The 25,224-nt window shown below is 35.2% G+C and overlaps 1 protein-coding gene across 1 annotated transcript in view; it reads right to left on the bottom strand.

The window, feature by feature from the left end:
• Positions 1–25,224, bottom strand: part of Eys (eyes shut homolog) — a 1,705,088-nt gene that overhangs the window by 291,944 nt on the left and 1,387,920 nt on the right. The window contains 1 exon segment of the mRNA XM_047559194.1: positions 5,938–6,102. Within this exon segment, the coding sequence (XP_047415150.1) occupies positions 5,938–6,102 (165 nt within the window).

The following is a 25,224-nucleotide window of genomic DNA, read 5'->3' as shown; positions in this document are numbered from 1 at the left end:
CACTTGTGCTACCTTTGGATGGGACTTGAAAGCTCTAGAACAGCTCATTATGAAGCCCCTGAAAGCAAGTCATTCTGCTGTTTCACTAAATGATGCTTGATGATCCATTAGAGTAAGTGTGAACCTATCCTTTTCTGGAAATAGTTCTTTACATGCTTAGATTCTGTAGTATTTTTTTGCAATAAATCATTTATGTATTGATTTTTTTGAATTTTTGTCCAGATAGTATTTTGAACTTTATAAAAATCAATAATTCTCAAATTTTACTTTTTTAAATACAATCACTGTGTCTCTGATTTAAGCACAAAAGTGCTGCATAAAACAAGAAATAGTAATTATTTCTCTCAAAATGATGAACTCTGGTGGCTAGATTGTGTATCCTTTTAGAGAGATAATTCTAATAAGTTTCAGTCTAAAATTTGTATATAAATAAATTAATAGACATATAAATCAATCTCATAAAAAGGAATAATAAATAAGACTAATAAAGGAATAATAAATAAATCTGTATCAAGGAGAGAAAGAAATAATGATATCCTAGTCAAGTTTTTACAATTTACTTGTATATTACATTGAATTGTGTATCTGAAATTTCCTAAGCCTGATTGCTTCCTCACTTCATTGAACTATCAAAGATACAATATTTATGGTTTATGTGGTACCATTCCATTAAAAATGAGCATTTTTCTTTATTTGAGCCATTATAGTGATTACTTCCAAACATCGGATTTGAGAACATTTATAAATAAACCTTTTGAAGAGATTCATTAGTCATTAGTTTGAATTAAAGTAAAATTTAACATCATTTCCAAAGAATTAATAATCATGAGTACAGATAATGGAACTGCCCTTTCTTGGCTCAACTTAAAGGTTAAGGTTTGTATGCAGCAGCAATCCCAGTAACAACCTTAGCAGCAGCTCGTGATTGAAAGGCATCTTTAACCCACAATGGTGATCCAGGCAGTAACTAGTGTCACAATGAGCTAATCAGTAGGGTAAATATGGCAGGCAGAGAAGATCTGGGGAGAACTGAGGGATCATGGCAGCAGCCTGGTATGCAGAATTAGTTTTGAACATGTTTATTACACGAGACTATAGACTAACTTCTGAACCAGTTTTTTAAAATTATCAAGAACCTATTTTATTTTTTTTTCAAGGCTGCTAATTACAGTTAACCAGGAAAATCATCAGTAATAAAAGGCTTTTAATGGAATTTAATTCTCTTCATTTAGGTGAAATGAATAAAAGTGAAGACCCCAAATTGCAACTGTCCATAATACCTGATTCCAGGATGTTTTTAATGGTCTATTCTTTCCCAGGGTGAACATGGCTGTCCATTATATATAATATTTGTAACTCTTAGTCAAAAATTTTATATGCTAGGACCCTAGTTCCTTATGCTTATTCCTTAGATCAGTTTTTAGGGGGCCAGATATTAAAGCATTATCTGAAAAAGTAAGGTATCTACCATATACTTCATGCTTTTTGTGTGCCAGGCACTGTTTTAAGCAGGTTCAGTGTGTTAACTCTCTCAATCATTGCAATAACTTTTTATGTCTTAGGTATGTATTATTATTCCATTTTGAAGATACTGAGGCATAGAGATATTAAGGAACTTGATCAATGATCCAGGTAGTCCAATTCTAGAGTAATTTTCTTAATTGCTAGATCATACTATTCTCAAAATAGGCATAGCAGAAATTTCAGTCCTTCACTGGAATCATCTGTTCTTTGCTGTTATGGTTGCATAGTTATTTGTTTTTGTCTCCCACCTCTTTCTATCAGAATCAAGCTTATTCCTGGTTGGTTCACTTCCCTGGTGGTTATATCAGAGGCAGGGGTGTATCTAGCATTGGCATTTATTCATAAATTTCAATCAGAAGTTGAATTGAATTATTCTATTTCAAGATAAATTTGATGAATCATATCCTTTTAGGTTAAGGGTTGAAAAACCATGACCTGTGAACCAAACTCTGCCACTGTCTAGTTTTATAAATAAATTTTGATGCTAATCCAACTATACTCAATCATGTATATATTGTGTATGATTGTTTTCATGCTACAATGGCAAAGTTCTACACTTGGGATGGGGACTGTCCCAACTGCAAAAATATTTACATCTTGTTACAGAAAAATTTACCAAACCTAATTCTGTTCCTGCTTAAGTAGATTCAGGAAAAAATTATCTGATTTAAGCTGCATTTTGACTAAACCACTGAAATCTGTACTGATTGTTTGTATTTGTCAGAGGAAGAAAGTATTACAATTTCCAGTGGGACAATTTCCTAAAGATTCAATATGTGCTTAGTTTTCAACACATCCATGAAGGTTGAATAAATCACAAACGGAACTTAAAGAACTATTCCAATCAAGCCCCTACTCTCTGCTAGGTATTGGTTGAAATGCTGAGGAGATGGGGTAGGAGAGAGAGCTATAAAACATAGTTCCATAGTTCCAAATGAGGAAGTGTTTCCTATTTAGTGAGGAGATGAAATTCAGACTCTAGAGTAATGAATATTTTTATTCTGCCTCAGTTCTTAATTTATACTTAGGTTACAAAACCTATTACCATCAGCTTTCTTACAGAATTATGTGTATGGTATCTCTCCACTAAATGTTGACAAACTAGAAATGTAGACCATCTCTTATTCAACTTTGTATCTCTCACATTGCCTAACAGAATGTTACGTACTTTTAGGCACTCAAAACTTGTTGAATTTGACTTTTCTGTCATAAAAAGAGATGACAAAATTAAAAGCAGTTTCTAAGCACCTTGTGAACAATGATGCATGAATTCATCCATCCATGCTTTCAAAACCACTCCTGCCCATGTGCATCAGAAGTTAGCTCTACTGGAAGTTATTAAGGAGGTAGGGACAAAGTCAGTCAAAGAATTATGTGGTGCACACTGTAAAAATGATTAAAACAGCAGAATAAACTTTTTTTCTATAAGAAAAGAAGATGCTTTGCACTGTGATGTGAGAAAATGCAGTAGGATTTCATGGGCCTTGCCATAACATCATTACAAATAGTACAATGTATCCAATGAAGATATTGTATATTCTTCTTCGAATCACTTTATAGAGAAAGGCAGGTGTTATGACTTTGTTTTCTCCAGTAGTATCAGAAACCACCTTTTTTAGTCCCCCCTAAAAAAGAAGGCCATTCCAATCCCACTTTTGTCTGTCAATTTCTCCCTGGAATAAATATCAAACTTTAAGTATACACATTAGGTGATAAAGAGATAGCGTCTGAATCCTGTCCTCACACTAGAGTTGCTCATGTAATTTGCCTCCTGGGACTTGGTCAGATGCCTGCTCCCAATTCTGAAAGATCACATACTTCCACAGGGCATGCTTATGTCTTTTCAAAGAAGCAGCATAGAATGGATCCAACTGCTTAGTAACATATCCCATGACGAAACCTCCTGATTGATACTGCTTGCGGAATAGAGCTCATTTTCTGAAAGTGCACCTAAAGAATTTTGTGTGGTCTCATCCCTTCTCCCGTGACCTGTTAGTAGCTCCTTTGACTGGGTTCCAGAATTCTGAATTGGTTCAGTGGCAGACTGAAAAAGCTTTCTTTTCATCTTGACTGCTGCTCTCAGAGCTGTCGCTCTCCCACAGAGGGTTCTTTTTCAAACCATCCTTTCTAAGGATTTTTACTGTAACTCTATAAGGATTCAAGTTTTATCTTCCTTTTGTTCCTTTTCAACATCAATTAGTTGGTGAGGCAAACTGAAACAAGATAAATGTTCAGTTTTGAACTAGGAATACAATTCAAAGCTGACATTGGCTTATCAGCCTGGTAATTCTTTTTCCTTAAATATTTGATGACATAAAATACAAATGTTCAATAAATGCTTGTGACATGAAAATGGGTTGAACTGAAATGCTCGGGGTGGGGGAGGGAAAACTAACAAAAAAAAAAATGACAAAACAAAACAACCATACCCAAATCAACTCCCCAAATCTAAAGTGAAACATCTGTTTTAATTTCCTCACTACTTTTAATTGTTCCTGCACATCATATACTGATTTTAAAAGAAAGAAAATTGGCCCTTATGTCAAGTTATGAGACACCTTTTAAACTACAGGTATCTAAATGAATCACAAAAATCTGTGTTCATCTGTTGTTTTATGAGGTTGACAAATTCCAAGAGAAGAGAAAGCAGCAACCCTAGGAAACGTTCTGCTAGGGCATTCCCAACAGTGTAGGGATAAATTACCACCTCACCAGTGAACAGAATAGGCATTACAGACAAAAATATTTTCTCCATTTGCAGGCTAGGAAACTCCCTGGAGTAAATAACTTTGATGTATTCCCTGCTGTAACGAAGACAATTATTTAAGACAAGGACAAAAATGAATGATAATTGCAATGACGCTGTTATTACGAATGATTTCTAGTTAGATTGTTTTGCTATGTCATTGAATAAGAGGCAAAAATAATCCTCTGGTAGCAACATCAGCTTGAGCTTCATTGGATTTAAATTAAAGTACCAACTTGAGCAGAGGGCATATAGCTTAGCATGTGTTTCTGTGGCCTTCCCAAAGAGCCCATTGAGTGGCAGCAAGGACATGAGCCAGGGACATGGGCCCAGAGCAGAATTCCCAGAGGCTGGCTGCTGCTTCGACTATGACCTGTTTTAGTTGGTAAAAACAAAACATACTTTTCCCAAGGAAACACCTCCCAATTCTATACAACTTTAAAAACTGCAGAAGCAAGAAATCACTTTGCTGTGGCTTTAAATTATTGTGTTTTTGTCTTTTGTTCCTTGTTTTGTTTTGTTGCTCTTGCAATGGACTATTACCTCCGAATTTCATGATCATCTACCAGCACTTAGATTTTACAGAGAAAAACAACTTTTCCTTGTTTCTTTTTTTCTCCCTCTCTTTTCACATAAATAAATCAGGCTTTCTAAAGTCATCATTTAAGAACAGGCACTTCTGCTTCTGGGGAATGAATAATGCTGGCCTAGTTATGACAAGTCAGTTTCTTTCTAAAATACGATATAAATTCTCAATTTTAATTTAATGTTCAAAACTTCTAACTGTGTCCATCTTTCTGAAAGCCTTCTTTTAGGCATTTAACTCATAGTTCAATAATTAAAAAGGTCTAAATTTTGTTAAGAAAGCAGACTAATAAATCAATTTTCCAAAAGAGTTCAAAGTAGAGGAGCAAATTATGTGGGAAAGAATAGTTGTCCTGCAGTGGCTGACCTATTAAAGTATGGGAGAAATTATATCTTCTCTATAAGAAATGTTTAAACTTCCCTGTATTCATTTCAAAAGAGATAAAACAATCATCATATTTTGAAAACTACAGTTTAATACATCTTATGATGGTCACTCAGAGAAGAAAGTAGCTCATAAATTCTTGTTTTAGCAATCTTTGTGAGCATATTGCATAATAATGCACAGAATCCTGGATATGAAGCTATATCCTTAAACCAATACTGTTAATATTATTATTTATTTTCAAGTCAGCTTAAACCAAGATAATAGATGCTGCTAAAAGAGTAATAGAAATTTTCCCAATTGTCAAATGAATCTCAGCTTTGGAATGTCTATTTCCAAGTTCCTAAGTATTGAACGCAATTCATATTTAGTGATTTATACCATAAAAATATGCTTGGAAACATTTGCAGCATTTATGTTTTACTGCTATAGCCATATGCTGTCAAATTCATATGCTTGCTCTATTCTTTCTTGTCAGTTCAGAGCCTGTTTTTAAGTCATGTTCCATTGAATGACTCATAAATTAAAGACACTTGGTGAAAAACTACAAAGAACTAAGATTTCTTTTCGGTAATGTTTCATGCACTCAGGTAGCATAGTTTTTCTATAATATTTAAATAAATAATTCATTGATTTAATAGGTTAACATCTGAGAAAGAAGCAAGAAACATAGGGAGGTCAAACATTTAATACTCACTGTAGAGAATAGTTCCATTTAACGCATTTGTTTTTATAGTCAAGTAGATGGTGACAATTCTACTGTGTTCTTTCTCCAGGAAAAACTTTGATTCATCCAGGGTTGTAAAGAAAGGCAGTTCCAAATAGGAATTCCCATTGAAATATGGAAAAAACAAACCTGTATCTGAAAAAGGGGAGCATATTAGTATGTTTTGATAGTATTTTATTGCTATTTATGTATGTAAGAACCTAGTAATTACAGTAAGCATTCATTCAAAAAGGTAACACTAATATATTTAAATATTAAGTACAACTTTAAGAAATTTAGATATAGGTGTAGTATAGCTATATAGTTATTATCTCAAATAATTGACTACGAATCTAGAGGAAGATTTAGTGTAAGAATTTGATATTCCTGAGTGGGTTTTAAAGTCAACAAAAACTCTGAAATTTTATAAAATATGTATATATTTGCATATGTGAAATCATAGTTCTCATCTGATTCTTAAAATATTCTGTGGTTATTTGTCAAAACATTAAGCTATACAATTAAAATCAATGATCTTATTTGATATGGTTATACCTCAGAAAAAAGGAACACAAAGATTATAAAACTGACATATAGAGAAGTTTTGTTAATATTCATTAATATTTAGTGCTTTTCAATAATTCTTAGATGTTTTATAATTGGTATTGGTGAAATGTTTGCTTCAGAAGTATTTCTTTAGATTATTAATATTTTAAGTAAATAATTTCACAAAATCTTGAAGCACATAAAATTTGAAAAGCACTTATTGTTATACTTCTACAATCATACCTATATAATTGGTACATTGAACAAATACATAGAATTTTGGAAATGCAATTTTATTTTTAGTCTTTTTCGTAATGGGGGATCATTTTACTGACACTGGATAAAAATTTGGCAGTCTTTCTGAGTCCTACCTTCTCTCTAAGTCATACAGTGAATCAGAAAGTAATCCAGACTAAGAAATGTATTAACACTTGAATTTTCCTTCAGAGATATGACTTTTGCCACCCTCCTCCACCAGCCAAGGCGTGTAGGTGAACTGACATCAGCTGTCTGCCTTGAGGGCTGGAGTAAGCTGGTTTCTGTTCTTTTTTTTCTTCTTACCCCTCTCCTTCAGGCTAGCTGACATTGCTAACCCTTCCAGTTCAGCATACAGGGCAAGAAATGTGGGAAGTACACAGGAGAGGACAGCTGTTAGAGCTAGCAGTTGATACTGTTGTAAATTGGGTCTTTGATCTCTATGAATGGCAGATGTTTCAAACTAATAGCTTTCCTAATGGAGGGGGCACCAGATAATATACAGGATGCTCAATTAAATTTTAATTTTAGATAAACAGTAAGTAGTTTTTGGTACAAATTTGCCCTGAACATTGCATGGAATATACTTAAACTATTTTCTTTTTTTTTAATTTAAATTACCAATTGCCTTGTATTTTTGGTTGTACTGAATCTGGCAGTCTCATGATTCAAGAGCATGTGTGTAATCTTCAGAAACCTGTTAGAAAGTACAGTTCCTAGGACTTATAACTGTAGGTTTCTGCTTTTGGTTGGGCATTTCTACCTTGGTCTTGCTCTGATTTTTTAGGTTATGTACACAATTGCTGTTGACAAGGACTTGCCTGTGTTAGTGAAAAAGTTGATCACGTAGGATGTCTGTTTTTTCCAAGACAATTTCAAAAGGGGAAAGAAAAGTCTAAGTTGAACTCTTTTGAAATAACGGGTGAAAGAATTTTTAAGAACTGGAGCCAGAGGGAGAACACAGGCCATCTATGTTTGCTAGTGGGCTTGTAGTACAACTTGGAGCATAGACTCCCTCCAACTTAGGCTCAGGACCACCCTCTGCCCCCAAAAGTTGGAAGTTAGGGCTCTTTCTTCTTTAATGCTTACATTTCAAAGGGATGCCCCCCAGGTCCTTAGAAAGATATTACTGAACTAGAAAACTGGCAAGAGGTTTCTTAAAAAGATTTACATATCAAAGGGGGAAGAGAAAGCATTTACAATTGAAAGTTTTCTAAAGTACATCCTCTAGGAAGAGAAAGGATGGTCAGGAATCTGGAGTCAGGAAGAAGCCTGTGTAAACTTGGTCAAACTTAGGGGGGAGTTAAAGCCATCTTGGCCCCTTGAATAGAAGAGCATTACTAGAAGACTCATTTGCGTAGAATATAAAATGTCTCTAGTCCAACTCTATTTTCTGAGGGATGTATCTAGCCTTTGGTAAAATTTCCTACATTTCCTGCCATTCCTAGTCCTCCTGTATGTGGACACATATTTAACTCTCAAACATTCTCTCATTCTCTCTCTCTCAAATACACACACGCACACACATACACACACTGCTTTAACTTCTCAGGTATAAATGTATGCTCTATCAGCACATGGTCTCATTTTCCAAGTGGTACAGTTGTAGCTACACCAGACACCACTGTCAGACATGGTCTGTGGAAGAGGGTGAGGAGAGATATTTGAAAGATAACTTTCTACAAAATCATTTTTCCACAAAATTATGTCTCTAAATGTCCTTTCTCCTTCCTGAATACTGACCCTTTTGATAGCAACAGTACATCCCAGTTAGATTTTGTTTTAAAATATGACATCTTTATTTTATTTGCAGCATTATCTTCTGCTGTGTGAAAGAAAGTTTACTTTTTTAGCACTCTGTTTATGTCAATTACTTGTGAAGTTACTTTTGAGAGTCAGATACAAATAATTCAATCCTTCTATTTAAACAAACTTTAAGGTATACAGTATCACACATTTTACTATTTCTTAGCCTTCTACACAGTCTTGAACACCTTGAAATTTGCCTACTTTGTTCTGCATTTTATTATATGTTTTTTCACAAAGGTTATTAAAGCCTTGTTAGCAAATCTTTAATTAGTGCTCATATGCTTAGGAGTCTCTGTAATACTGAACATTCCCTTTTATTAAAACATTCTGTTCCTTGCCTTTCATGACACTTGCTATACTTTGATTGTCTTCTTGTATGCCCAATAGCTCTTTTGCAAACCATTTTTTTCAACCATGCCATAATACACATATTTTCTGAGGTGGTGTCCTGGGTCATCTAATCTCTGTCTTTTCTAAAAACTTCCTCCTTCAGTTTCTTACTCACAGTGCTTACTCTTCCAAGTTTAGAAACCCAGCATCATTATCCACCCATCTCTTCTCCAGCTAGTTGCTTCTCTTCCTTAGATCAAATCTGGCAACTTTCCTTCTCATACCACTATTCTTATTTGAGCACTCTTTACATTTCAACTCAACTAGTATACCAGCTTCTTCCCACCCAGTCTCTCTTCCTATAGTTTCTATGAACTGTCATTGAAATCACATCAATTTTATCCAGTTTCAGTCATCTAAGACGTTTGGTCAAAAACCTTCAGTGGTGCAGAATAAATTATCTATTAATCCTGGTCTTCCATGGTTTTATTTTCAGTACTTCTACATATTATACATCTACCCATATGGTTGAACCACATTTTCCTCTTTTATTCTCCTTGTGTTCACACTGTTCTGTCTGAAATGTCCTTTTCCTAAATCCTAGGTATAGATATTCTCTCTTAATTGGATACTTGAATAAATCCCCCAGATTTGAACTGCCCCTAGTATTATATTCACAACTCTTCTAGTCTATTAGTTGTTTTCAGTCCTACATTACAATTGTTGGTTTAAATGTTGAATCAAATCAATGATAGAGTAAGCTAGTTATTTTGGGAGAGGCAGGTAAATTAACTTTAGTACAAATAGCATGTTCTAAATAGATGAGTTCTAAGAAGACATTTGGGAAATATGAGGCAAGGAGGCGAGTTTGCTTTTGTGTGACCAGGAAAGTCCATGACACAATCGGAATTTCACCAGATGGAACAGAATATTCAGCATAAGTTGGACTCCACATGCACCACTTTTTAATGTAATTGTAAGTAGAAAAACCATATGTCAATCAACTTAAAATGCAACGTAGCTAGCTCTACATTGGAGGAAATTTGGATGAAGAATTTGGATAGCATTATGGCAGAGAAAAATGTTCAAGATTACAAACAGGTGAACTTGAGTTTTAAGTAAATATGGTCCTTAACATATAACTTGGCAACTATTTGGATGTTACATATGTGTTGATTCTACCAGAGATATGGTTTTAGACACTGTTTCTTCTTCTTTCTGTAAACCCATCATATTGAGAGTCACTAACATTTTCATTTATTCAAAATATATTTATTGAACAACTATTCTGCTCCTGATACTGCTCAAGGAATACAATGATGAGCAAAACAGATAAACCCTTCAATTCCATGGAGCTTAGGTTCTAGTCTCATGGAAGGAAACCCCAAGTTAAGATTTGCTAGAATTTTTTCTTCTGGTGGGGCAGATTTTTTTCTAGAGTTCTGGGCAGGTGTTCCATCCATTTCTTTTGACCATTTCCCATGACTTTTAACTGTTATTAGGAACATTGAACCAATGTGAAATGTAGGACTAGATAAAAGGGAGAGTTCACAAAACCTATCCCATCCTCCCCAATATAATACATTCATCATCTTTGTCTCCCCCTATGGTATAACCCAATTTTTCACTTTACAAGGTATATTCTTATACAAATACAAATATAGTTAAATCATCGTTTTTGGTGTTTTTGTTCCTTACATAAGTTTGTGTTTTTAATCATCACATAATAATTGTACATATTTGTGGGGTATAGTGTGATATTGTAATAAATGTAAATCATGTATAATGATCAAATCAGGGTAATTAGCATGGTATCATCTCAGACATTGATCGTTTCTTTGTCTTGGAACGTTCAAATTCTTTCTTAGACCTATTTTGAAATGTGCAATAGATTATTGTTAACTATAGTTGCCCTACTGTGCAATAGAACACTAGCACTTATTCCTCTTATCTGTCTGTATTATCCACCTATGCTTTGTTGCCCCTCCCTTTCCCTTCTTTTGGAAGAGAACTAGCCTTTATACATGGGTTCATGGATTAATTAAATTATTTGATTCACCTCTAGGTTTTACTTATTCTGAGAAGTAGCGAACTCACCAACCACAGTACAAATATAAATCAATTTGCTGAAGGTGGCCTCCATGCTACTTTGCCACAGAGCAGGTATTGTAGAATTGAGTTGCACCTGCCTACTTTCCAATTCACACACTTCTTGAACCCTTTTTCCAGAGTTGACAGGTTTTATGAAAATTATAACAGGAAACGACAATTATGAACAATAAACATTTGCTATTGAATTGCTTTCTAACCATATTAATTTTCATTATCATCATGTTTAGTGGATATGTTGAAAAACAGAACTGCCCTGAATATGGAAAACAAGACTAATTGGGGTTAGGCAGAGTGTTTTCCTGCTGCTTCCAAAGCCTCTTCAGGCAATACTATTTGAATGCACTCCAAATTTATTTCTCTTGCAATTATAAATGAAAAAAAAGCAACAGAGTCTTTTTATGGAAACATGTATTAAACATTTTACAAAATATGTTATATAGTATTTAATTAGTAATTTCTGATTACAAAATAGACATATGTAGTATGCTCTAATGTTTAAATGTCTTAAAAGATCATATAGAGTGATCAAATTGATCGGTTAACTTTTATATGGTTAACAAAATAAAATCAGTTCGGAGTCATGAGAACATCCAATAAATTAACCCAAAAGAAAGATCTTTTAAATTGCAAAATCATAAACGTAAGACTGTAAAATTTCAGAGGAAGCTATAAAACCACAGATGTGAATTTAAGTAATTTATGTTGAAAACATGGATGAATTTAATTTTTTCACCTAATGTGCTTCTGTGGTATGAATCAGAACCATTGTCAATTAATAACAATGATTTGCTGAGGTTTTATCCAGGACAACATTGCAGAGTGCTTTATGATGAAGAAAACACAAGAGAGATTAATACCTTTACCCTGAGCACAATGCAGTTGAGCAACATAAATGTTATTCATTCTGAATAGAAATGGACTCCTTTGTCTATAGCATGAGTTATAATCCCCTTAACCTGGTATAAGGGCTTCTATGATCTAAACTCAGAAACTGACATACTAACATACAAATCAAGTTGCAAATGCAATTGTTCACAAATTATTCATACAGAAGTTTATTGTGAATCTTAGTAGTAGAAGAAACATAATATTGCTTGCTATTCCACTTCATAATGCAGATAGATCTGTTTTGTTCAAAAGAAAGTTAAAAATTAGTAGTATTGAAATGTTTGTTTTTTTCTTACTTTATTCAGAAAGCAAATGAATTCCTTGACAGTGTTCATAAAAAAGAGATGATTAATGTAATACTTTTATTAATAATATTTTGTTTTAGTTTAAGAATCTGACGTTGCTTCAGTTTTGTTTCTAATAGTATTCGATTCTATGATTAAATGAATATAAGCAGTACATAAGTTCATCTACCTTTTTCCTGAAGCATTCATCATTAAAACATAATAAATCTAACCAATAATATTCAAAGATACAAAATTATAATCATCGTAGTATTCTAATATTATATAATTCGGTGCCAAATCTCATGCTCTAACTTAAACACTATATGTATTGATTATGATAATTATTTATGATAATTTACCACTTAATAAAATATAATTATTAATAATTATAAATACCTTAAATATTTATATGCAGTATAAATATGCATATGTGTAATTTAGTACATGGTTCTATGGCATGGAATATATAAATTACACTAATCTTTCTTTAACACAGCCCATGGAATAGTTCTATCTCTCCCCACTGGACTTGCCTAGAGAAAAAATCATAAGAGGTTCCTTAGGGGACAGAGAAATCAAAAAGTATATTAATTTACAGAACAAATAATGTTTTCTCCCCCAGTGTGTCTTAGTCATATATATTCATGCATGCACATAAAACCAAACTGAAACAAACAAATAAATAGAAAGTCAGAATGAAAAGGAAAATACAAATTTGGCAATAAGAAAAAAATGACTTGCTTGTTATATCTCTATGTCTCCAAGAATTAGGAAAGAGACTGTTGGTTTATACCATTTATAGATCAATGTATAACATAGTATTCTGTTTTACATTTTTGAAATAGTGACTGTTAAAATTTAATATTAAATTTCCAATGATGTCAACCTATAACTTATTAATTTCGTAGAGATAAGGCATTCACACAGAATAAAAACTAGTTTTGCCTAACAGACACAATTTGAAATGTGGTTCAAAGGATATGATATGATAGAAAAGACAGTGACCCAATTTGTGCCAGGAATAGTTTGAAACCATACTGTTTTAACAGGATGGTTTGGATCAACTTCCTAAAGGCAGAATATACAGCAAATCTTAAAAAGAATCTATTTTGCCTATGAGAGAATTATAAACTAGATGAATAATCTACCAGCAAAGGAGAACAAAAAGTTATAAATTAACATAAATATAATTGCTAAAAATATAGGTACTTTAGATTACGTAGAGGGAAATGAGAAGGAGGGGATATAAAAAATGGCAGAATGAGACAGGCATCATTACCCTATGTACATGTATGATTACATGAATGGTATGAATCCACATTATGCACCACCATAGAAATGAAATAATGTGCCCCATTTGTGTATAATGAATCAAAATGCAGTCTGTAAAAAGTAAAAAAAAAAAAAAAAAAAAAAAATAGGTAGTCACATGATTTCAAAATCCCTTATTGAGAAAGAAAACTTAAACATGTATTTAAGAATATTTCAAATGAGTTTCCTAAAAGCAAGAAGAGAATTTAAATGAATCAGATGTGCAGTTTTATTCAATGAGTTTCTACTCCAACAAGGAAACTAGTTTACTAATTGATTATTTATTAAAACAAATGATGGGCCATCACTGGTCAGTCGCAGTCACAGAGTGAGCTGACAGGTGAGTCAGACCACCTGCATCTTGGAGGTAGCGGGCAGGCACCCAACCCACCTGCCTTGCATAACTAGGCAGCAGGCAGCCAACCCACCCAACCACCAGGGAAGACAGACGCCATCACTGAGTGACCCCGCCCAACCACCACATCGAGGTCTGTCACCATTGTGGAGCAAGCTGGCAGCCTAGCCAGCCTGCATGCATCATGGAGTTAGCCAGAGGCTTCTTTATAGGTTGGTGCAGGCATTTTGAATTATTCCTAAGGGCGTGGCCATCATCATTGGAAGGGCAGCTCCCTTCCTGAGACACCTACAGGAGGCTAGAGGACCTTTGACAAGACCCAGGAGTCAAGAAAAGGAGGTATTAAGAGACTCGGGACAGCCACCAGGTGAGTCTCTCCCACTGGTCAGGCTTACCGGATGGGGCAGTACTCCCGAAATGCAGGGAACTTTGTGGAGTAGAGTGGTCCAGTGAGACTCCCCTGCTGGATTCGAGAACCCAGTCAACAGGAAGCATTGCAGAGGAGGGCCACAGTGAGAGGCATAGACACAGAGAGAGGGTCCGAGGCCCAGGAGGTAGGTCTGGTACCCAGGAAATGTAGCGGAGGAGGACCACTCAGCGAGGAAGTCCCTCGCAGAGCCAGGCTTCCCAACCCAGGTGGTAGGTCCGGACTCCTGGGAATGTCACAGAGGAGGGCTTCCCAGTCCAGGTGGAAGCTCTGAACCAAAGGGAACTTCTCGGAGGAGAGCTGCCCAGCAAAACTTCCCCACCAGGTGAGTCTTCCCTGCTGGGTGAGGCTTTCCCACCAGGAGAGTAGAACCAGAGACACAGGCCCAGATCAGATGTGCCCCAGTCTGCAGTCTAGTTCCCCTTTGGCTGACCTTCAGTCAACAAGTGGAGGTGCCTGTGCCCACTGACAGGGAATATACCCCACCTGAAGGCCACCACCTTCCTTGAGGAGCACCGCATTATCAAGTTCATCCAAGACTTTAGGCTACTGAAGGCTAAGAAGTGAGTTATTGGAAATCTACAGAGACAATATTAGTCAATAGAGGAAATCTGCAATATCCCAGAGTTTCACTACTAGAGGGGTAGATACCTGAGCAGTATGAGAAAACAAGGGAAGAAAATGTCCCAAACAAAACTAGATGGTATAGCAATAAAATCCAATGACTGCATAGCAGAAGAAATGTCAGAAAGGGAGTTCAGAATGTACAGAATTCAAATGATCAGAGAAGCAAACGATGAGATGAAAGAGCAAATGCAGGCTTTGAATGATCACACTGCTAAACAGTTAAAAGAGCAAATGCGGGAAGCAAAAGATCATTTCAATAAAGAGTTAGAGATACTGAAAAAAAATCGGACAGAAATCCTTGAAATGAAGGAAATAATAATCTAAATTAAGAACTCCATAGAGAGCATAACCAATAGGATAGAACACCTGGAAGACAGAACTTCAGACATTGAAGACAAAATATTTAACTTTGAAAAGAAAGCTGACCAAACAGAGAAGATGGTAAGAAATCATGAACGGAATCTACAAGAATTATGGGATATCACACAAAGGCCATATTTAAGAATTATTAGGATAGAGGAAGGCACAGAGAAACAAACCAAAGGAATGAACAATCTATTCAATGAAATAATATCAGAAAATTTCTCAAGTCCAAAGAAGGAAATGAAATATCAAATACAAGAGGCTTATAGGACTTCAAATATACAAAATTACAATATACCCACACCAAGGCACATTATAATGAAAATACCTAACATACAAAATAAAGACAGAATTTTAAAGGCTGCGAGAGAAAAAAAAATCAAATTATATTCAGTGAGAAACCAATACGGATATCAGCAGATTTTTCAACTCAGACCCTAAAAGCTAGAAGGTCCTGGAACAACATCTTTCAAGCCCTGAAAGAAAACGGATACCAACCAAGAATCTTATACGCAGCAAAACTTACCTTCAGATTTGATGATGAAATAAAATCCTTCCATGATAAACAAAAGCTAAAAGAATTTACAAAAAGAAAGCCGGCATTACAGAACATTCTCAGCAAAATATTCCATGAGAAAGAGATGAAAAACAATAATGTAAATCAGCAAAGAGAGGAACTACCCTAAAGGAACAACCAAATAAAGGAGAAACCAAGTCTCGTAAAAAAAAAAAATGAGCCAAATGACCGGGAATATAAATCATATCTCAATAATAACCCTGCGTGTTAATGACCTGAACTCATCAATCAAAAGACATAGACTGGCAGATTGGATTAAAAAGAAAGATCCATCAATTTGCTGCCTGCAAGAGACTCATCTCATAGAAAGAGATACCCACAGACTAAAGGTGAAAGGATGGGAAAAAAACATACCATGCACATGGACTCAGCAAAAAAGCCAGAGTATCCATCCTCATATCAGATAATGTGGACTTCAAGCCAAAGTTAGTCAGAAGGGATAAAGAAGGACATTTCATACTGCTTAAGGGAAACATAAATCAGCAAGACATAACAATCATAAACATCTATGCCCCAAACAGTGGCTTATCCATATACGTCAAACAAATCCTTCTCAATTTTAGAAACCAAATAGACCATGACACAATAATACTAGGTGATTTTAACACACCTCTCTCACCACTGGACAGATCCTCCAAACAAAAATTGAACAAAGAAGTCATAGATCTCAATAACACAATCAATAATTTAGACTTAACAAATATTTATAGAATATACCATCCAACCAAGAGTGAATACACTTTCTTCTAAGCAGCACATGGATCCTTCTCTAAAATAGAACATATTTTATGCCACAAAGCTACTGTTAGCAAATACAAGAAGATAGAGATACTACCTTGTATTCTATCAGATCATAATGGATTGAAGTTAGAAATAAATGACAGAGTAAAAATCAGAAACTACTCCAAAACCTGGAGTTTAAATAATACGCTATTGTATGATGAATGGATAACAGAAGACATCAGGAAGGAAAGTAAAAAATTCTTAGAGGTAAATGAGAACAAAGAAACATCATATCAAAATTTCTGGGACACTATGAAAGCAGTACTTAGAGGAAAATTTTATTTCATGGAGTGCATTCACTAAAAGAAGAAAAAAATCAACAAATAAACGACCTAACACTACAGCTCAAAGCCCTAGAAAAAGAAGAACAGAGCAACACCAAAAGTAGTAGAAGACAGGAAATAATTAAAATCAGAGCTGAAATCAACAGAATTGAAACAAAAGAAACAATCAAAAAATTGACAAAATAAACAGTTGGTTCTTTGAAAAATAAACAAAATTGATAAACCCTTAGTCACACAAACAAAGAGAAGGAGAGAGAAAACTCAAATTACTAAAATTTGGAATGAACAAGGAAATATCACAACAGACACGATTGAAATACAAAACATAATTTAGAAGCTATTTTGAAAATCTATACTCCAAAAACTAGAAAATCTTGAAGACATCAACAGGTTTCTAGAGACATATGAATTACCTAAACTGAACCAAGAGGACATACACAATTTAAATAGATCAATTTCAAGTAATGAAATAGAAGTCATCAAAAGCCTACCAACAAAGAAAAGTTTGGGACCAGATGGGTTCTCAGCCGAGTTCTACAAAACCTTTAAAGAAGAGCTCATTCCAATACTCCTCAAAGTATTTCAGGAAATAGAAGAGGAGGGAACCCTCCCAAACTCATTCTATGAAGCCAATATCACCCTGATACCTAAACCAGACAGAAACACATTAAGGAAAGAAAATTTCAGACTAATATCCTTAATGAACATTGATGCAAAAATTCTCAACAAAATCTTAGCAAATCAAATACAAAAATATATTTAAAAGATAGTGTACCATGATCAAATGGGTTTTATCCCAGGGATGCAAGGTTGGTTCAACATCTGGAAATCAATAAATATCATTCACCATATCAACAGACTTAAAGTCAAGAATCACATGATTATTCTGATAGATGCAGAAGAAGCGTTTGATAAAATACAGCACCCCTTCATGCTCAAAACACTAGAAAAAATAGGGATAGTGGGAACATTCCTTAACATTGTAAAAGCCATCTATGCTAAGCCCATGGCCAATATCATTCTAAATGGTGAAAAACTGAAAGTATTCCCCCTAAAAACTGGAACAAGGCAGTGATGCCCTCTTTCACCACTTGTATTCAACATTGTCCTTGAAACTCTCATCAGAACAAATAGACAGACCAAGGAAATTAAAGGGATACGAATAGGAAAAGAAGAACTCAAACTATCCCTATTTGCTGATGACATGATTATATATTTAGAGGAACCAGGAAATTCCACCAGAAAACCTTTTAGAACTCATAAGTGAATTCAGTAATGTAGCAGGATATAAGATCAATGCTCATAAATTGAATGCATTTTTATATATAAGTGATGAATCTTCAGAAAGAGAAGTTAGGAAAATGACCCCATTCACAATAGCCTTGAAAAAAAAATAAAATACTTGGGGATCAATCTAACAAAAGAGGTGAAAGTCCTCTCAATGAGAATTACAGAACACTAAGAAAGAAATTAAAGAAAACCTTAGAAGATGGAAAGATCTTCCATGTTGGTGGATAGGCAGAATTAATATTGTCAAAATGGCCATACTACCAAAAGTGCTATACAGATTCAATGCAATTCCAATTAAAATCCCAATGATGTACCTTACAGAAATAGAGCAAGCAATTATGAAATTCATCTGGAAGAATAAGAAACCCAGAATAGCTAAAGCAATCCTTAGCAGGAAGAGTGAAGCAGGGGGTATTGCAATACCAGAACTTCAACTGCACTACAAAGCAATAGTAACAAAAATGGCATGGTACTGGCACCAAAATAGACAGGTAGATCAATGGTACAGAATAGAGGACTTGGACACAAACCCAAATAAATACAATTTTCTCATACTAGACAAAGGGGCCAAAAATATGCAATGGAGAAAAGATAGCCTCTTCAACAAATGGTGCTGGGAAAACTGGAAATCCATATGCAACAGAATGAAACTAAACCCCTATCTCTCACCCTGCACAAATATCAACTCAAAATGGATGAAGGGCCTTGGAATCAGACCAGAGACCCTGCATCTTATAGAAGAAAAAGTAGTTCCAAATCTTCAACATGTTGGCTTAGGATTAGACTTCCTTAACAGGACTCCCATAGCACAAGAAATAAAAGCAAGAATCAACAACTGGGATAGATTCAAACTAAAAAGATTTCTCTCAGCAAAGGAAACTATCAGCAATGCGAAGAGAGAGTCCACAGAGTGGGAGAAAATCTTTGCCACTCATACTTCAGATAGAGCACTAATTTCCAGAATATATAAAGAACACAAAAAACTCTACACTAAGAATACAAATAACCCAATCAACAAATGGGCTAAGGAAATGAACAGACACTTCACAGAAGAAGATCTACAAGCAATCAACAAACATACTGAAAAATGTTCAACTTCTCTAGTAATAAGAGAAATGCAAATCAAAACCACCCTAAGATTCCATCTCACCCCAATTAGAATGGCCATTATCAAGAATACAAGCAACAACAGGTGTTGGCGAGGATGTGGGGAGAAAGGTACACTCATACATTGCTGGTGGGGCTGCAAATTAGTGCAGCCACTCTGGAAAGCAGTGTGGAGATTCCTTAGAAAACTTGGAATGGAACCACCATTTGATCCAGCTATCCCACTCCTTGGCCTATACCCAAAGGACTTAAAATCAGCATATTACAGAGATACAGCCACATCAATGTTCATAGCTGCTCAGTTCACAATAGCCAGATTGTGGAACCAACCTAGATGTCCTTCAATTGATGAATGGATAAAGAAACTGTGGTATATATATATATATATATACAATGGAATATTACTCAGCCATAAAGAATGATAAAATCATGGCATTTGCAGGCAAATAGATGAAATTGGAGAATATCATGCTAAGTGAGATAAGCCAATCTCAAAAAAACAAAGGACAAATGATTTCGCTGATAAGCGGATGATGACACACAATGGGGGGTGGGAGGGGGGCAAGAATGGAGGAAGGAGGGACTGTATAGAGGGAAAAGTGGGGTGGGAGGGGTGGGGAGAAGGAAAAAAGTTAACAGAATGAATCAAAAACTATTACCCTAGGTAAATGTGTGATTACACAAATGTTATGCCTCTACTTCAAGTACAAACAGAGAAACAAGATGTATCCCATTTGTTTATAATACAAATAAATTAAAAAAACAAACAAACAACCCCCCCCAAAACAAACAAAAAAACCAAATGATGAGTTTCATACACCAGGAGAGAGAGGTAGCTGAGTAAGTAAGGGGAGCAGTAGAACTGCATGGGAAGGACACTGAAAATTTCAAGTGCAGTTGCCAGAAGTATGGACTGTGTGAAGGGAAATAACAGGAGACAGAGTTACGGAGGAGGAGGAGGAGGAGAAGCATAGATGGCTGGCTTTCTGAACTTCATTCTGAAGCAAAGGACCTTAAACAATTATGAGCAGAGGAGTAGCAAAACTGGCATCCTCCTTCAGGAATACTTAGCTCTCAGCACTGTACAGACAGCTTGAATTAGGAAAAATAAGAAGTCATTTAAAAAGATATAGCAATAATTCAGTCAGGTAGAAGTAAGGATCAAATTAAGGATGAAGGAAATGGCAAGAATTAAAAACCAAAAAACAAACTGGAAAACAACAAAACAAAAAAAGAAAAAAAAAAAAAGGAGAAAATAGAAAGCCTCTGAGCTAGGGAGGACATCATTTGGCAATGAATATATTTGGATCAAGGTGTAGTGAGATCTCAAGTGGAAACAGCATTACGTTCAAGTCTGAGTGACCGTGAATGATGGAGGAGACAGAAACCAAACAGGTAACCCAAGAGGAACAGCAGTTTAACAATAGGAGCGTGATAAAATCGGCATGCATGTTTTGGTTTGTGGGGCAATGGAATATTTGTGTAGAAATAATCAACAGATGATTACAAATATGAAAAAAAATGAAAGCTGGAGGTAGTATTTAAAGAATTAACGAGAAAGAATAATGGTAACCTGTAGGAAATTTTCAAGTTACAGTAAAGAAATGTATTTTGACTTTGGGATGATAAAGAGGAGATGGAAAAGGAGTGATAAGGCAGGAAACAACAACAACAAAAGAAAGTGTATTGCAGTGGAATCTGAGGGAGGAAGGTTTATCACAAAGGAAAATCTGAAGAGAGGGGGAATTGTGTGTGTGTATGTGTGTGCGTGTGTGTGTGCGCGTGTGTGTGTTTGCACACATGCTTGTGCACAAACACAGAAGTGTAGTAGCTAGCAAGCAAAAGATTGTTTAATTAGCAAGTATTGGGCCAAATAAACACAGAGAAGAAAATGATAGATTTTCCTCAATTACTGCTTTAGTGTATTAGTCAGTTGCTAGTAGCTAGAGCTAAAGTTGTAGGTACTTTGTATATGGGGATGAATTGAACTTAGTCATTGCCAGTGACTTTTTTTGGAACTTTTGGGGTCTCTTGCTATAGTAGACACTTCAAAGCCTCTGTTTAGAAACCAGCACTAAATTTTACTTTTTCAAACATGGTAACATGGGGTGGGGATATAGCTCAGTGATAAAGTGCTTTCATAGCAGATGTTCTGGGTCAAACTCATCACCTCTCTTCCACTAGTTTTCTTTTTTTTTTTTAAAGTGGTAGTTCCCATACTGTTTCTAGTCTGCAGTATTTTCACTAATCCTGTTCAAGCTTAACACTGTCATAACAATTTATTTTGCTATCCATAACCATGAAGAGTCTCTTAAGTCACTTCTGTGTATAAGCTGTACACATTGCTTACTATACCAGCATTAGATTGAAAAAAATATGACCAACATCCATATTCAGCTCAATAGGTACAGATAATTTTATGTTTATGAGACATACAATGAGAGATGGAGACAGTGAAGAAGAAGGGAGAGGAGGAGGTACTTGAGGAAGAGAAACAGGAGAAAGAGGGGGAGGGAGAAGAGGAGGAAAAGGGAAAAGAAAGAGAAAAGTGAAATTATGAGGAATCTGAAGCATCATCTTAATACTGGCTATCTTTTATTGAGCATTACTATCTGCCAGGCAATCCTCTCAAGATTCTATTATTATCACTGTTATTTTTAAAATTAATAAGCCTTACGTTTCATGTTCACAGAAAAATTGAGTAGAAATTATAGAGAGTTATTCTCTGTGTTCCCACATGTGGACAACCTAACAACTTCCCACATAACAGTGATACATTTTTTACAATTATGAAGCTACATTGACACAATATCAGCCTAAATCTATAATTCACATTAGGGTTCTTGGTGTTATACATTGTATAGATTTTTGCAAATATAAAATACACATCCACCACGTGGTACCATACAGACTACTTTCACTGCGCTGCCTGTGCTCTGTCTGTTCATTCTTCCCTCCTCACTTCTCCTGGAAACCACAAATTGAATTAATGCCTCTTGTTTTACCTTTTTCACAACATCATGTAGTTGGAATCAGATTAGATTCTTTCATTCAGCAACATGCCTACAAGATTCCCCCATGTCTTTTCAGCACTTGATAGCTCATTCTCTTTAAGCAATGAAAATAAATAGTCCATACATTGAATGTATCACGATTTATTTTCTTTCCCCAGAAATCTGAAATTAATGTAGATACTCCAATTTTCATAGAATTGGTGTTCACATAGTACCTCTCTCTCTGTTCCTTTACTTTTGTCCTTATTCCTTTCCTTTTGATTGATATGTATTCATGTTTAAAATGCATCTTGGGCTGGAGTTGTGGCTCAGTGGTAGAGCACTTGTCTAGCATGCATGAGGCACTGGGTTCAATTCTCAGTACCACATATAAATAAATAAAAAATAAAGGATCACTGACAACTACAAAAATTTTTTAAAAAATGCCTCTCTTTAACCTTTTACTTTTCTCTTCTCTCTCTCTCTCTCTCTCTCTCTCTCTCTCTCTCTCTCTCTCTTTTTCTTTCTCAGTTCTGGTGATTGAACTGAGGGCCTCATGTGTGCTAATCAAGTGCTGCACCACTGAGTTACCTGCCAGCCCACAAGCTTTATCTTTGATTTTCTGTGATTTGAACTTGAGTGCCTTAGTGTAGAATGCTTTTGGAGGTTGGTATATATTCTACTGTTGCCTCTGTGCTTCCTGAATCTGTGGCTTGAAGTCTGACATTAATCATGGAAATTCAGAGGCCACAAAGTGTTTTTCTTTTAAACAAAATATGGTTAGGTCTCTTTTTGATCCACTTTGACCATCTCTGTCTTCTACGGGTGCACTGAACTATTGACAATTAAAGTGATTACAGATAGAGTTGGATTAATAACTGTCATATTTGTTATTGTTTTCTATTTGTTGCTTGTTCTTTGTTCCTATTTTTGTCTTCTACATTTTTTCTTCCTTTTCTGATTTTAACTGAGCATTTTATATGACTCTGTTTTCTCTCTCTGTCTCTCTCTCTCTCTCTTTTGGGGGAGTATTCCCTATGTTTTCTTTCTTTTTTAATTTTTTATAGTGGTTCCTCCTTGAGTTTGCAATACAACTAATTTATAACTAATTCAAATACTTACAAACCACTTTCTGACATCAAATTCCTTTAGGTTTTTTTTTTTTTTTTTCTGCCTAGAATGTCTTTATTTATCTTTTACTTAAAAAAATGTTTTTTTCAGTACTGGGGATTGAACCCAGGAGTGCTTTACTACTGAGCTACACTACAGTCCCAGCCATTTTATATTTTAATTTTTAAAAATTTGAGATAGGGCTTTACTAAATTATCCAGAATGAACTTGAACTTGCAGTCCTCCTGCCTCAGCCTCCAAAGTAGTTTGGATTATATATGTGTGCCGCCATATCTAGCTATATTTCACTTTTGAAGAATAATTTTGTATGATATAGAATTCCAAGTTGGTGATCACTTTTTCTTAGCACTTAATTTCATGCCCCCTTTCTCTTCTCTTTTTGCATGAGTTTTGGGAGTATCAGGACTGAACCCAGGTATGTTTTAACACTAAGTCACATCCCCAGCCTTTTTTATTTTTTTATTTTGAAACAGGGTCTCATGAAGTTTCTCAGGCTGGCCTTGAACTTGATATGCACTACAATGTCTGGCTGTTTTTTGCATAATTTTTAAGAAAAAGTAAGATGTAATTCTGCTCTTCTATAGGTAGTGTTTTGGTTTTTGTTATTATTCTCTATTTTTCAAGCTTTATCTTTGATTTTCTGTGATTTGAACTTGAGTGCCTTAGTGTAGAATGCTTTTGGAGGTTGGTATATATTCTACTGTTGCCTCTGTGCTTCCTGGATCTGTGGCTTGAAGTCTGACATTAATCATGGAAATTCAGAGGCATTACTACTTCAAACGTTCTTCCATTCCCTTCCCTCTTTTCTCTCCTCTGACTCTCATTACGTGTGCCACACATTTCATGGTTATCTCAGTGTTTTGATGTTATATTTCCTTTTTAAAAAGTCTCTCTCACTTGTTTTTCAGTTTTTGAAATTACTTTTTTATATTTTAACTGATACATAAGAGCGTAAAATCATACCCAACAATGGGGTAATGTGGTGTTTCAAAATGTGCTTAAGTTGTGTGCTATTACCATCAGGTTTCTACTGACAATCCTCAGGCTCAGAGACTTCTTTCTTCAGCAATATCCTGCCTACTAATGAACCACAGAGGCGTTTTTCATTTCTGCTGCAGTAGTTTTGATCGTTAACATTTCTTTTTCTTTCTAGAATTTCATCTTTCTTCTTACATTAATATCTGTGCTTGTACATTGTCTACTTTTTTCATTCGAGTCCTTAGTATATTAATCATAATTTTAAAAAAATTTCCTGACCTGATAATTCTAAAATCCCTGCTATATGGAACTCTGGTTCTAATGTTGTTCACTCTTTTCAAATCATCAAAATTTATTAATTTGTGTATTTACTTTTTTTGTCTTGTAGTATTCCTTGTAATTTTTGTTGAAAGGTAGGTATGATCTATTGGGTAAAAGGAACTGCCCTAAATAGGATTTCAGGAGCATGGTACATTATGTGTGGGAGAGCATTCTATTATCCTTCCATTGGGCCTCAACCCTTTGGAGACATGTGGCCCTGGATTAGGAACCTGCCAGGGCTTCACAGACCCCTCCCCACTCTACCCTAACGCTGGTTCTTGCAGAGACTTCTACTCCAGCACGTTGTGATTCTCTGTATTCTCCTGGCTATCTTTTTGATTTGGGGTGCTGTTGTTTGCTCTGTGACCTCACTTCTTTGATGGAGCTAATAAAAAGGTATTGATTCTCTCAGTTTTGTCCTTATTGTTCTGATAGAATGGTAGTTTCTAAGCTCCTTGCAAGCTGGACTAGAAGCTGGAAGTCCATGTCTTTTTTTTTTTTTTT

The sequence above is a fragment of the Sciurus carolinensis genome, chromosome 7 (genome assembly GCF_902686445.1).
Source record: "Sciurus carolinensis chromosome 7, mSciCar1.2, whole genome shotgun sequence".
Taxonomy (NCBI): domain Eukaryota; kingdom Metazoa; phylum Chordata; class Mammalia; order Rodentia; family Sciuridae; genus Sciurus; species Sciurus carolinensis.
Note: the sequence above shows the minus strand (reverse complement) of the source record. Positions and strands in the feature narration are given on the sequence as shown.